At 48.1% G+C, this 15765-nt stretch overlaps 1 protein-coding gene across 1 annotated transcript in view; it reads right to left on the bottom strand.

Annotated features, from left to right (window-relative positions):
- Positions 1-9779, bottom strand: part of Zc3h12d (zinc finger CCCH-type containing 12D) — a 33326-nt gene extending 23547 nt beyond the window's left edge. The window contains exons 1-2 of the mRNA XM_032894998.1: positions 9388-9779; positions 5240-5623 (exon numbers count right to left, since the gene is read on the bottom strand). Of these exons, the coding sequence (XP_032750889.1) occupies positions 5240-5553 (314 nt within the window). The 5' untranslated portion in view covers positions 5554-5623; positions 9388-9779. The remainder of the gene's footprint in view (positions 1-5239; positions 5624-9387) is intronic.
- Between the last annotated feature and the right edge of the window lie 5986 nt (positions 9780-15765).

Consider the following 15765-nt stretch of genomic DNA (forward strand, 5'->3'; position numbering starts at 1 on the left):
GGGGGGTATGCTGCAGACAGAGTTCATTGTAGAATGAAAGCGTAGTCTGGGTTTCATCCCTGACACCACATAAAACCATCACAGCAGTAGCTGTCAGCACTCCAGCAGTGGAGGCAGGGGGACCGGAAGTTTAGGGTAATCTGCTACTTAGAGGGGTCAAAGTCAGCCTTGGCTACATGAAGCTGTGTCTATGAATAAAGAGAGTGTATTCATTGCTGGACAGTTGCACAGCTAACACCTTGAGGCCAGGTGTTAGAGGACAGTTACACAGCTTACACTATGTTCTCTCTCTTCCTCTGCTTCATATGAAACACGTACACACACACACACACACACACACACACACACACACACACACGCCCATTGAAGGGACCCTAATAGAAAGGATTCTGGCCCATGAGTGTATTAGAGCCACCTTCTAATATGCACATGATTCGTAGGGAATCCCAGCACTGGCAGGATCAGAAAGTGTCCTGGTACTTTGTCCTGCAAATCTCTGGAGAAGGAAACAGGACCCTGGCACATCCTGTCCATGGCTGGCACCCTACCCAGAGAGCTGTGCTCCATGGAGGATGCGGTAGACGCCGGGACAGAGGCCTGTGGGGATGCGGTTGCCCAGTCTGCGGTTCTTTCTCAGGTCAGATGTAGGGAGAGGGGAGAGTTTTGGGGGATGGGTACAGATAGAGATGATGGAGGGCTGATGGGAAAGTGGTGATGGGTGGAGTTACTTAGTCCAACTTCCTAATTGCATATATATAGGTCTCTAAAAAAGGACCAGGTCTGGAACTCATATAGACTCCTCATTTGGTCAAACCGAGAAGCTGGATGCGTATTTGTATAGCCATTAATTAATTAATTCTGATGAAGTAAAAGGAAATTAATTTGAACACCCAGGGCCTGTGTGGTATTAGCCGCACTCCAGGGTTTCCACGGCCACGCGTAGCAAATAACTACATAGCAGCAGTGGGACTCCAGAACTTTCTACCCTCGCAATTATCATGGACAGCCTTGGGTCAAGTGCTCCGAACTTGGACTTCCAGGCACAGAACTTCTCTGTCCTTTGACTCTGGCCTTCTGTCTTCCCATGTGGACATGAGAAATGCAGAGGGGGCTGTGGAAACATCTGAGGCCTGGCTCCCCGGGGCCTGGTATAATGAGCATCGTCCCTCATTACAACTCAGTTATCCTCTATCTGACTCGCTCCTTACAGAACGGCAAGTGAGCTACCCGTCCCTCGTAGAGGAACCCAACCTGAAGCACTCCTTATGTTGCCGGAATGAGGAAGGCTTTTAAGGTTTCTTATGGGGTAGCTCCCCACATTCAGTTCCCTTCTGTGTAGATGAGTCACGATCAGAAAGTGTTTTGTAAGTCTCAAACTCCAACGTGTCCTGAACAAATACATCCCCTCGGTTCATAAAAACCTTCAATCCAGGGCCCAGGCCAGTTCCTATGGACTCAGCCGTCCTAGCAGCTTTGATTTAAATAGCTTGAAGTACAGTACTATTGGGGACACAGCACTGGAAGCTGGGTCTAACGAGTCAAGCGCTGACCTTGTCAAAGCCCATCAAGTTCCTTCTCCAGTAGCCGAGAGACTCAGACACAAGGGCAGATGGCCCTCTTGAACATTCTATATTGGCACAGGGTGCATTGGTGCATTACCTGTAACTTCTCACTGTATGTCACCGGTCCCTAATGCTTTGGTTCACAGACCCTTTATTTGTTAAAAATCTATACATCTTCTCTGCAGGGAAGCAATAGTATATGCACGGATATGCCATAATACATATCATTTCAAAGTAGATGGGCCCCAGATCCAGGCCTGCAGGAAAAACTAAAACAAGTAAATTCTTAGTCAGCTCTGCAGACACCGGAGTTTAACCTAAAAGCTCCTCTCAGACCTCTGTGCTCCAGAAACAAAAGTGCATGAAGACGTGTTGTTGTAAGCCATCAAATGACAACAGGTGTTAGCCTGCAGGGAGCGTCGGCAACGCAACTTCCGAATGGTTGGGGGCTGGAGGGGGATCAAGCCTTACTACCAAAAATCAGGCTACTGTTCTCCATAAGCTAAGGTATGGGCCACCTCAGGCTCCAGGGGATAGAGGGACAGCTCGTTGTGGAAGTTGCCCCTGCCAACAGTGGCCACACTTCTTATAGGTTGGGAATAAAAAGACACATGTCTCACCAAGGCTTCAAGCTCTACCCTGCTCCCCCAGGAGCAGACAGCAGCCTCACCTCTCAAAGCAGAGGGTAACAATGTCTGAGATCCTATAAACCTCAGAGAAGCGGTACCCCCCAAGAGCATCTTTCTGGAGTTAGTAAAATTTTCTGTTCAGGAGCTGGAGAGATGTCTCAGCCGTTAAGAGCACTGATTGCCCTTCCAGAGAACCCAGGTTCAATTCCCAGCACCCACATGGCAGTTCACAACGGTCTGTAACTCCTGTTCCAGGGAACCCATCACCCTCACATAGATATACATGCAGTCAAAACACCAATGTACATAAAATAAAAATCTTTTTTTAAAAACCTGTGCTCTGTAGGTAATGAGACACCAGTTTGGGTTTCCATTCTCCATTCTCTATAAAAGGAGGGCTCTCTGTGGTCATCTTTTTCACGGCTGAGGATCTGGTTGGCCCTGGGAACAAACTCCCACTGGAGATCACAACAGAGGGATCGAGAACTTGGCCTTTGAAGGAAATTAATTACAGTTCATAGTCGAAGAGTTATTATATTGTTTGTGCTTTTCCCTAGCATCCAAGGAGCAAAGAGGCAAAGAGGTGTGTGTGTGTGTGTGTGTGTGTGTGTGTGTGTGTGTGTGTGTTTGCATGCGTGTGTAAACCAAGCTGAGGAAGCTGTGAAGAACAGACCAAAGAATTCCTCTCCTTGGTCTCTGCTTCCGTTCCTGCCTCCAGGTTCCTGCCCTGAGTTCCCACTTGGGTTTTTTCCTGACGATGGACTGTAACCCGAAAGCCAATTAAACCTTTCCTCCCCGAATTATTTTTGGTCATGGTGTCTCATCACAGCAATAGAAATATCCTAAGTAAGATTGTCTCTTTAACATCTCAGAGAGCAAGATATCATAGTTTTCCTACATGCTGCCGAAAGGGGGCGTAGGAGGGAGAGCGAGAGTGAGAATGTACAGTCCCCAGGGCTCCACCACGCCCTGTGGGCAAACCTAGCAGATTAAAAAAGGAACGTAGGCTTTTAAGGCACACCATGCTGGGCACGTGGGACAACCACTGGGCTGGACCATTCCAAACCTCTGTCCTTCAGTGCCAAATTCAAAGTGAGCTCAAATCCCTCGGGTGAGCTTCGGATGCTTGTTGACACATTTGGAGCGGCTGATAACTGCTTTTCGGAATTCCTACTCAGCTTTTAAAAGGGGAAGTACAAGTATTTATAGCTGTGAGTGAGCTATTTCCTATGGCTCTGCCCTCTGCCCGCCTGTAACTCAGCCAAGTTTGTGAAATGCCCTCCTCACCCAGCACTGAGCATGGAATCTTGGGAAATCGGGCCACAGAGGAGCTTTGCCAAGTCAGGCACAATAGCCACACGCGCCATCAAGCTGGAATCCCTTCACACACCGGAAGAAGCCAAGTTACAAAGACTGACCTGGCCCTCTCTGCAGCTCAAGGTGGGAGGAGAGACCTTAGAGACGCTCTTTTCAGTCAGAACTGCAGCCTTGCCTCATGCCCGAAGCGGAGGGCTTTGAACACAGCCAAAGCACTTCTCATCTGGTTCTCATGCCCTAAGGGAGACATGGAGGTCTACTGGCCTTCCCTGCACAGAGAGGAACCGAGTATTCTCACAGCTGTCTGGGGACAGACGCCAAAGAAGGAGCCCTATCCGCCAACACCTAACCCTGGGCTCCCGCCTATCACTTGCTTCCTTCCTTCTGAAGAAAGCTGCTTCTCCTGTGAGCATGGCCAGCATCAACTTGCTGAGCACACCGCAGGCACTTCCCCTAGCTCCCCTCTAGGAAGGGTTGATTCCATATCACAGAACCAAAAGGCAATTCGTCTCGTTCACGCAGCTACCAAGATACAGAACAGGGTTTGAAAGACTGAACAAAGAAAAAGAAAGAAACAAAGAAACAAACAAACAAAAAAAAAAAAAAGAGAAAGAAAGAAAAGAAGAAAAAAAAAGGAGAAAAGAACCCAACAAACTAAAATCAGAACTAGCATCTGATCTGGCTATACTACTTCTGGGTATATACCCAGATGAATGTCAATCAAGCATAGCATCAACATCCATAACATACCAAAACCCTCTTCACAGTATTTGGGTTAGAGAATCAGTCTAGATACCCATGCCTTTGCTTATAGAGAATAGTAGTCTGATTTTTGGAAGCGAGGCTTGATCCCCACCCTCCCCGCCCTCCTCCCACCCCACCATCCCCCTGCATGTGCGCACCCCCCTCTCCAAGCAACTATTGGGAAGTTGCGTTCCAGACGCTCCCTGCAGGCTAGCACCTGTTGTCATCTGATTGCTCACAACAAAGTGTCTTCATGTGCTTTTGTTTCTGGAGCACAGAAGTCTGAGAGAAGCTTTTGGGTTAAACTCCAGGTGTCTGCAGAGCTGACCCAGAGTCTGCTTGTTTTAGTTTTTTTCCTGCAGGCCTGGATCTGGGGCCCATCTACTTTCAAAGCTATGAATGGCTTGAAATTGAAACGAGATCTATTATGGCATATGTACATACTATTGTCTCTCTGCGGAGATGTATAGATTTTAATAAATAATTAAAGGGTTTTTTTTTTTTTAGTTTGGAGACTAAAAAGTAATGTACTGTGTATACACAATGGCATATAAGTTTTAAAAATGATGATTATGTCGTGTGCAGGAAAGTAATGAAACCTGAGAGTCATCTTAAGCAATACAAGTCAGACTCAGAAGGGTGATGATGGCATATAGATGGAACCTTAGCGTATGTATTGTGTACATATGTAAGGCAGGGAAGGATACGGGGACTATTTGTTGAGGAGAAAGGGAAGGGATCAGTGGGAAGAAAGGAGGAGAGCGAGACAAGACGGGTAACGGAAAGGAACCACGGGCAAAGCATGGAACATACACGTATGACGTCAGGAAACCTATTATTTTGTACAATCGTTCTTAAAAACTCATCCATTGGTCCTAAAACTCTTTGAACCAAACCACAGAGAGGAAAACGTTTCCCAGAACTCCAAATAATAAGGTCTCTGGACCCAACACTCAGTAATAGGACGAAGGAAACCAAAGATGCTACCTCATAGCCACATTGCTGCCATCGATCACGATGGGCCGCAGGAAGCTGGCTGGATCTCCGCCAGCCTCTTCTAGGCCTAGTCCCAGGCCCTGCTGGGCAGAGTCTCGAACCCCGCAGCATCCCCGAGGCATCAGCACTATCCCGGTGCCATTGGCTGGATCCTCCTGGGCCTTTGGGCGGCTGCCGGTCTGGATCAACTCTTGCAGCACGTCATTGACCAAGGCACCGTCACCCAGTTTGCCCAGCACCCTGACCACGTCCTCCTGGCTGTAGCCCAGTTTCTGGAAAAATTCCATCTTGCCCCGACGCTCCATATCGTGCCAACTGTTGCTTGGCCCGGCTCCTGCCCCGAGCTTCCTCCTGGCAGAGCTGCACTGGCATGAGCTGAAAAGAAAAAGCAGTAGTGAGGTGTTTGCTGAACAGCCTGGCAGCCGGTCCTCTGGGGGAGAAGGGCATGCTGCGTGTGCTCCTCCCTCGTGGCGTTATCTATCAGGAAATCAGGTGGCTCCAGGTCCCCGTGGGGATTTTCAGTTGCTTGGTGTGTCTGGCAAGCCACCGATGCAAGCACGCCTCTTTTACTTTTAGTGTATTCTCTGATGCCTCTGTTCCTGTGTATCTGTGCGGGGGAAGCTAGCCAGGGACCAGGGTGGCAAGAGTGGAGTAGGGGACCAAACCAGGGAAACCTTTTTAGAGACTCTGTTAGCAGCAAGATGCCATCCACTTCTGGCCTGAAGTGGTTAGCACATACCTCCGGGTGTTAATCAGGTCTTTGGGGGCACACCATCACCCTACAGCAGATGCTCTACAAGAAGAGACAAGGCACTTTAGACACACAAATGAGCCTAGGAGGGCGGAGGGATCACTGTGGTTGTGAGCAGGTTAGGGCGTGAGATCTGGGAAGGAACCAACATTGTTGACTCTTTGACCGTAAACTTGCAGCCTCCAGAACATGGTGACTTTCCGTTGTGTCCGCCCTCACTTGCCAAGATGGCTACAGCGTTCCTGGCTGTAGAGATCCCGGCAGTCAGTACAGTGCTGGCTCACCCACAAGAGAACAAGAAAGGAAAGGCTGCCCAGGAATCCAACTATGCACTCAAGCTCAGTTTACTGATGCAGATCACACTTAACCTTAAAAATAAACACCCCGGACTCATATTTGGCTCTTCCTTTCGGGATACCCAGCATGGCCTGTAATACCTTCCCGTGTCGGGGGAGGGGGGTGGCAAGGAAGGGGCTGCACCTGACAGTTACGTTCAAAGAGGAGAAATGGGAATATTCAGGACACACTGGGACTCTCTGCTAGTCACAGAAACTGACACCGTTCAAAAATGTCTAAAAATGTAGAGATGATCATGAAGACATAGTAACCGTATAGAAGACAAACAACGCAGGAGTAGAAGGAAGGTATAAAACACGGCCTACACCTTCAGTGCCTCCTAGGCAGGTCACATGTCTACGCGTCTCCAGCACTTTCTCTGTGTGCCTACCTGCATTTAATAGACACACAGATATGATCTTAGCGTTGTCTCCGGCTTATTTTTGCACGCACAATGCCACGTGGTATGCATCGTTAGTCAGTAGCTTGACTTTCTCCTTCGTTTTGAACATCTCGTCCAGCCCAGAATCAAACTTGATGGTGAGGGAATGACTGAACAAATGGCGGCTTTTCACGCTTTCTGTATCATTTTTATGAACTCCTACTTAAACGTCCCGTTTCTCTCGTTGACAAAACAGTGTAGACGTACCAGGCCTGGGGGAAACGGAGGCTATATAGCTAGTCGATGGCAGAGAGTAACACTAGTCAGTTCCAGAAACAACTTGTTATTTTGAGTCACGTGCTCAGCACTGAGGTAGCACGTTACCGTTGCAGAAGTGGAAAAAGTAAAATGTCGATGGAGTGGCTTTTCTTCAGCCTCACAGTAGTGCCTCCATGAGGAGCCCTCTGTATATTTTGTGACTCCTGCCGGGTGGGACAAAAGCAAGGACGCCTAGAAGGAAAAGACTTGTGCCACATGGGTGGAGGAGGTAGCTGGTCGCACAAGGGCCTCCCCTCGCTGTGGCTGCTTCTCTCTATGGCGCCAGCGAGTCATCTGCCACAGACCCTTTTCTGAGAAGGCTTTCAAAAGGTACGTGTGGCACCAGACAGCTGTTTTTAGACAGCTGTTAGTTACAAAACTCACGGAGAATTCACCTACTTCAGAAAATAATTCCCCCTCGGGACCATAACAGCAACTTTAGTTCCTTTTAAGACAAATGATTTCTAAATAAGGGAGGAACCAGGGGTAGGGGCCTGCTTTCAGGAGCTGTTAGCTCTCAGCTGCTTAAGGGTGACCTTGCTATTTTTAAAATCTTAGAATCTGAACAGTTTCATCTAAGTTCTCTTCCTCAGTCTTGACTGGAAGTCCCAGATAACCCAGAAGATTAGTACCAAAATCTTACAGATTTCATCATGAGACCTCACAAGGGTCAGCATTCCGACCCTCTCTGTCCTGTGTCCCCTCTAAAAGCAACAAACCCAGGTAGGAAGCCTGCAATCTCTGGAAGAGCCTCTGGAGAAACTGAGGAGAGACTGAAAGGGGAGAAACGGTGAGGGATAAAGCTGTGAGAAACCACAGTCCCCCTGTGCACAGCACTGCCGAATTATGAGGGACTGCCTCCTACATTGTGGAAACCCCAACCCCCTTTTGAGGTGGAAAGTGCGAGACTGTTCCTCACATGGCGTGGTGGTTTGTGTGAGGAAGCTAAGGGAAAGAGCCTTTGGTGACTTGTCTTTAGTGCTACTAAATAGTGATGTTTGTCATCCAGACCAGAGAGCGCCTTCCAGTGGCCACCTGCAGTACGAATCTCCACAGCTTTGAGCCCCAAATTACTCATTAGGCACCGAGTCCTGGCCCAGAGGTCAATCCTAAGAGTGAGGAGAAGTTAGCCTGGTCCTAGCTTCTCAACAACTCCGTGGAGTTTGGTGAGTCAGCACAGATTTCCAGTCCCTCAAGTGGAGCTAGCTATTAGTCAGATATGGTTTGGTTTGGTTTGGTTTTGTCAGTTAGAGTTTGAGGAAGTCACAGAGAATTTAAGATTTCATCCCACAGGGCTGATTTTTTTTTTTCCTGCCTGCTCACTTCTGTCTTTTTAAAAGAGAATCTGTAATTTAAAAACACATGGCAGGGGGTTAGGCCTGTATCTTACAGGTAGGGTGCTTGCCTGGCATGCCCAAGGCCCCATTTTAACCATCTCTAAGCTCATAGTCCTGGACAGGTGAGTAGTCTACACATCGGTTAACTATTAGCTCACCCATCTCCAGAACTCTCCATCCCTTGGAATCCATCACCCCCTTCCCAGGCCCCACCTCCGCCCTGGCCCTAGCTAGCAGCCATCTCTCTCCCACCTCCATGAATTTCAAGTCACATAGCATGTGTCCCCCGATACATTTGTTTTCCTTAGCTTGATGTCTTCAAGCTCCAACCATGTTGTGACATGTGTCCGAATTTTCTTTCTGTTTGAGGCAGAATCATAACCCATGTGGATTATGAACCATAATCCATATGTTGTGTGTGATCACTCACATGGGCTATTTTGACTGCCTCTTGGCTACTGTCACTCAAACCGCTATGAACAGCATTTCGGCCTGGACTCCCCCACCCCCAGCCCGTGCGCGCATGCGCGCGCGCCCGCGCCCGTGCTACTATAGGTAACTTACAGGTATGCTTGAAGCCATGGTCCATAGACCTAGCCATGTGCTGGCTCCATATTAACATCATCTGGCCTGGGAGAAAACTCCCTAATCTTGGGTGGCCAAGCTTGGGTTTCTAGTTCTGCAAAGAATTGGCCAAATCAGGCTAAGACCAGTCAATCTGTTCATCAGCCCTCAGGCTGCTGCCAAGGCTCCTGATCTCTCTCCAGCCGGGAAACTAGACCCAGCCGAACCAGTGTCTAGACTGGTGGACGCTTAAGTGAGCCTGGAAAGAGTCGAGCAATCTCCACTCCTGAACTCCCACAGCATTCAAGGTTTACTTCAATTGGCAGGATTAATCCCCATCCCCGCCTCCACACACACACACACACACACACACACACACACACACACACACACACAAATCCTCCTTAAAAGTCATCAGACACTGCATCACAAGGCAGTTAAAGATGCTTACCGTATTTCCGTAATTTGAACACCTAGCAGAGCTTCTCAGGTGTGAGAAGCCAGAGTGTTCAGCGCAGTCCTCACTCACACACCTGTCTCAAACATGCCCTTCGCCCACGCCCTTGACTGAAGTCTGCACTGTGCCTGCCACGTTAACTGATAGCGGGGCAGCAAGCACTCACCAGCAGGTGTGTCCCTCGTGCTCTCCCAGCAGACTTGGCCCAGCTGCCTGAGCCTTCACACTGACCCTCTCTTTTCAACTAGGGAGTGCTCGCTTAGTCCCTCAGGAGTTGCTGGAATCAGAGGAGGGCAGAAAGCCCAGGCCACACCCCTGCTAGAAGCTGATCCATGCCTGTGCTCCACTTCCTGCACTAGTCGTGTTCAGCTGCGAAAGGTCCTTACTCTCTGTGTTAAAAAGAAAAGGAAGAAAGCAGTGAGGGGTAGGAAGTTCACGCCTCCGCCCCAGTCAACGGAATCAAAGTACAGCCACCATGCAAAACAATCGCGCCTCCTCCCCAGGAGTTCAAGTGGAAAAAGCACCCTGGATCCAGAGGGTGAGAACAGCTGCTAAGTTCCCACTCCTGGTGCCTGGGAAGTCCATCTGCTTGAAGATGCTCCTAGGGGAAGTTAATGCTCAGCTATAAAAAACGACCACAGACTGTCAGAAGGAAGTGGAGAAAGGACAAAGACCACTACAAGTTGCACCTGGAGGTTGGGCTGGGAGGATTCTGCCAGTTATTCACAAAGCCAGGAGTCCCAACAAGTAGTGAACCTCTGTGGGAAAAGGGCTCCGCGGCTCTCTTTACTGTTGTCTACGTAGAGTGAGAGACAGCTTTCTCTAACTGAGGAGGTCAAGTCTGATCCCAGGCCTACACAGCGCACCATTCCGCCTATACAGAGAGCAGACTCGGATTTCTGTACGCCCCTAACAATGACTTGCTCAAGGATGTAGTCAGGGAGTTAAGCTGAGTTTTGAACACAGGATTTGGTTCTGAGGAAGTAAGAATGGTCTGGCTTTTACCTGGATGGTCCTCCTGTTTGCACTGCAAACACTCTTACCCACGGAGTCATCTCTCTAGCCCTTCTTTTAGGTTTTTTGAAACATGGTCTTTGTATGTATCCTTGAACATGCTAATGCCTAGGCTGGCCTTGAACTCAGTCCTACCTTGGCCAGCCCAGTGCTGAGATTAAAGGTGTGAATTATCATGCCTAACCTTGAACGTTATTCTTGTAGGTCCAAGACAACAAGTTTTAGAAGCTCTGGGAAGAGTCTCAAGTTGGACCCGGAATGTGGGATATAAAAATCTTGATTTGTAGGCCATCGAGATAGATAGATCAGCAGGTAAAGATATCCTGTGATTCACAGAACCCACATATGAAAGGAGAGATTCCTGCAAGCTGTCCTCTGACCTTGGCACACAAAACGGCAGAGTGCACATGCTCACACACACACACACACACACACACACACACACACACACATTTACAAATAAACGTAATAGACATTTTAAAAGAATTCTGGGGCTGGGAGGTGGTGGCACACGCCTTTAACCCCAGTGTTCAGGAGGCAAAGGCAGGGTTCTGCCAGTTTGAGGCCAGCCTGGTCTACAGAGCAAGTTTCAAGACAGCCAGGGCTACATAGAAAAATCCTTGTCTTACAAAACAAGCAAGCAAGCAAACAAACAAACAGAATTCTGTTTTGTGACCATCTCTGGGTCAACATCACTTCTGAAGAGTATTGGGCCAAGTGAGAGGCATCAAATTATTTCTCAGAAGGGATGGTGGTGGGTGGCCAGATGGCTCAGCAGGTAGAAGTACCGATTGCCAAGTCTGGTGACCTGAGTTCTATCCCCAGGACATAATGGAAAGAGCGAACGGCTCCCTTAAGTTGTTCTCTGACCTCCACTCTTTTTATATCACATGAGTACCCACAAACACACATATACATATGCACGTATACATGCACATGTACTTATGCATACACATATACATGAACAAAACTGACGGTGTTAGCCAGCTAGTGGTGGTGCACGCCTTTAATCCCAGCATTCGGAAGGCAGCAGCAGGCAGATCTCTGAGTTCAAGGCCAGCCTGGTCTACAGATTGAGTTCTAGGATAGCCAAGGCTACATAGTGAAACCTTGTCTCAAGAACAACAAAAAAAGTTCAATTGTCAGACTGGAATGTGTTTTTCGGTGGCCAAAAGATTTCAGTTCCTTAATTCCTGGAGACACCATTTTGGCTGGAAAACTCGACCCTAGGTTGTCTTTGTTGAGAGAACTACCTGCCATATGGTCCCTTTACAGTGTGATCTAGAGAAGCCTGGGTTGAGTTCACCCACAGTGTGGTGCTTCCACCGCTATGACTGTGGGGCTAGGGAAGGAGTCGCACCTGTTTCGACGACTTATTACCCAGTGGAAGGAGAAACAGTCACAGCGTCGTTCACTCCAAACTGAGCTCTTGCCTAAAAGAGGAGAGGAAAGGGCAGCTGCTTGCATATGAAGACTCCTGGGTCTCCATCTCCAGCCCCACAAACACCAGTCAACCAAATAAGGACAGGAGACCGTAATCTTGCAATGGTGATTGGGCATGGCTCTACACCCCACAAATACAGTTGTTGAGTCCTGAGGAAGCCTCTCTCCCTACCCTCCTCTGCTTGGTCTACACCAACCAAGGCTACTTCTGCTTACTCCCCGCCTTTGTGGTAACACGGGGTCTGTGCCATCAGGAAGTGGCCGCGGAGGACGTAGGTGCGTGTGGGTAGACCCTGACCACAGAGGGAGGACAGCATGCAGGTAGGTATCATGAACACAGAGCCCTGGAAGCCCAGGGTGCTCAAATACCTGCTTCCTTCCATTCTATGGCACCAGCGGACACCAGACTTAGAGGGTGTTTTCTGAGTGACCTTAAACTGCATAGTACAGTGGGGACAAGGTGATAGGCCTGGCCAGAAAGAACTCTCCTTGGACTTTATGAGTGTGTTCACCAGAGGCCCGTGGGAGTCTCCAGTCTCAAATCCTGCTGACACCGGGGTTTCTGAGCCATTCTGCTTTGTGCCAAACCCACATGTGAGAAAGTGTTTGCCAAGGCCACCTCAGCTTTTCTTCCCTCACTGCTAGGAGCTACACGGACAGTCCAAGCAGGGTCTCCCCAACAGTGACCTGTTGTGTCCCTTTTCTTTTGGGTCCGTATTATCTTTCATGTTATTGAGGTCTCGTGGTGTGTTTTGTGTATGTCTTAGGCACCTGTTCAGTTTTGTGCGTAACTTTTAACTTGTGTATCACGTTTTGAGATATACAGACACTTACTTTTCAGTAAATGTACTGTCTTCTCCTTCGTAATTTACAGTTTGTATCTTTTTTTTTTTTTTAAATCCTTCTTCACCCGGGGATTGAAACATTTTCTCTCTCAGGCTATAAAGGTTTTTATCATTACATTCCTCTCTCTCTCTCTCTCTCTCTCTCTCTCTCTCTCTCTCTGTGTGTGTGTGTGTGTGTGTGTGTGTGTGGTTTGAGGGCCGAACGTCAGGCCTCCAACCTAATTCAAAAGTCTGTGGCTTTCAATGATTGACAGTCTCCCTATATATCTTAGACTAGCTTTGGTCTTTGTGCCCCAATCCTGAGTGGTTTAATGTGTGTGTGTGTGTGTGTGTGTGTGTGTGTGTGTGTGTGTGTGTATACACGTGTAACTTTTGGCAGTGAGTTCTCCCCCGTCTACCTCGTTGATCTTGTTGTTTCTGCTGTTTACTACATAATCTCAGGGCAGCCGGCCAGCAATTCCAGGCTACTCTCCTGCCTCTGCCTCCCATCTCCACTGTAGGTGTGCTGGGATTACAGATGTGTACCACCACATCTGGCTTTTTATGTGGGCTCTGGGGCTCCAACTCAAGTTGTCAGACTTGCATGGCAAACACTTTTTTTGCTGGTGGTCGAAACTCAGCAGCCCTGCTTTGGTTTTGAGGTCCTCTCCTGCCTCAGTATCCTAAAGCCCTAGCCCATGAGTGCCTGACACCACACCCGACCTAAACACACTCTATAACAAAGATAGGCTTACCACAATCGGCCGTGGCAAAGCCCAGCATCTAGAAAGGCCTGACAAATTGCAGAGACAAACAGAATGTTGTGCACATCTTTAATCCCAGCACTTAGTAGGCAGAAGCAGGAAGGAGACTCTCTGTGAGGTGGAGGCTAGTAGGTCTATATAAGGCTACATACTGAGGCCAGGTTTCTAAAACAAAACGACTTTGCAGAGACTAGCAAAACTACCCTCCCGGTCAACAGCAGGAGTGTGTGTGCTTGCCCTACACAGATTGAGGGGTTGGAGAGATGGCTGTTTAGAGTACTTGCTGCTCTTGTAGATGACCAGGGTTCAGTTTCTACCACCTATATGGCAGCTCGCAAATATCTGTAAGTTCAGTTTCAGGAGATTTGATCCTCTCTTCTGAACATACATTCATACATGCATGCATACAGGCAAAACATTTATACATATAAAATAAAAACAAGTTCAATTAATATTGTGTACTCATTTCTGGGCCATCATGACATCACAGCTTGGGAAAACTGTCTCCTCCTGTGCAGGGATGTTGGACAAATCCAAATGTGGGAAGGTCTGGCCTTCCAAAGGATCAGCCAGCCTTTCTCAGGACTGCAGGCTTTGTGAGGAACGTGGGACAGAAGTAATGGTCCTGCAGGGCTTTCTTTGTACAGCCCCAGCTACTGAATTCCCTCGCCACTATACCAGTGGTTCTCAACCAGTGAACCATGACCCCTTTGGGGTTCAACAACCCTTTCACAAGAGACAAGGATCGGATAACCTGTGTATCTGACCTTTACATTACGATTCATAACAGCAGCAAAATTACAGTTATGAAGTAGCAACGAGAATGACCATATGGTTGGGGGTCAGCACATCATGAGCGGAGTAATGCATAGCTTTAACAGACCACGGTTGACTCTGGAAGACCTGCCTTTCCTAGAACCTAGAGAGAGTCTTGGATTTTCAGAGAGCCCCCAAGGGAAATGTGTTGTGGTTCATGCTAGTACTCCATCCATCCCTAAGAGGAAATGCTATGAACCGAAAGACACAAGGGCTGATGGTCACTAACAGAGGAACTGAGATGAGCACAGGCAACGACGAGGGGTGTTGTATATGCTACACGAAGCCTTGAAAACATAGATCCATGGCACTGGCTTATGATTACATCTGAACCCTGGCCACACTGGTTAGAAACATAGGTTCCAAGGTTCATCCTAGCATCCTCTGCTGGCCTCTGGCCAAAACGCTACAGAAGCTTTTCTTGGATTCCACAATACCTCACTGCACAAAAAGGTGCCAAGTTACCTTGCCCTCACCTTGACTCCTGTCCTAAAATGTGTTCAAGTTCTAACTCCTTATATCTGTGAACATAACTATTTGGAAATAGTCTCTGTAAAAGTCACCCAGGTAAGATGGAGTTGTATGGCCTTGACTGGGCTGGCATCTTTATTAGAAAAGGAAGAGGGAGACTCAGACACAGAGATGCAGGGCAAAGGCCATGTGAAGACGGAGGCTAATCTTAAAGTGATGTAGCTGTAAGCCAAGGAACACACCAGAAGCCAGCAAGAATCATTAACGCCTTCAAGCGGCTACCGTGTGTGTTTTGGCATCACGTGACCACTCATGTAGAGGCTATCGAGTGGACATAGGATGTAACATGGGCTCTCAAACGAAACAAGTATCCTGGTGAGATCTATCATGTTACTTCCTGTAAGCATTCGAGGGGAAAAGGCTATGAATCTGTGCTTTTGATTTGTGAATAGTAGATGACTATCGATGTAAGAGTGAAACAACCCTTCTGAAGTTAAAACAGTATCTGTCATCCAATGAGATTACAGTAACAGCAAGGCTCTGCTGCATGCTGTGTGTGCAGAGATGAGTTGGACAGGGTGACTGCCCCCAAGACAGTATGAGAGGTGGCCCATTAAGGGACTGGGGACTATATTAACTAGGGAGCTCCACTGATTGCACCCCCAGCATATTAAAGTTTTACCCAAACCACATCCATCTGTGGCCATTCCAGACCCTCGAACTAGTCTCTGAATAATTGATTGTGCAGTAGAGACCTTGGCTTATGATTTTTTTTATAATTGATGGGAGGCCCACTCTGTCTCAAATCCAGGCCTCTGCTTACAGAGCACCTCCTCTGGGAAAGTGACTTGGATTAAATCTGGTTTGGGGTTGTATGAGGCACAGATATGGGATGAGTTACATTCAAAGCAATGGGGGCTGTGGTACCAACCTGTTGCAGATCTTATATCCAACTCCCATTTTCTTTGGCTACATTGTGCCACTTTCTCCCTTAGGAACATGCAGATCCAATGTGGGCTTTCTGGATTTGTTCCCCACTC

This window comes from Rattus rattus, chromosome 2, assembly GCF_011064425.1.
Source record: "Rattus rattus isolate New Zealand chromosome 2, Rrattus_CSIRO_v1, whole genome shotgun sequence".
In the NCBI taxonomy this organism is placed as follows: domain Eukaryota; kingdom Metazoa; phylum Chordata; class Mammalia; order Rodentia; family Muridae; genus Rattus; species Rattus rattus.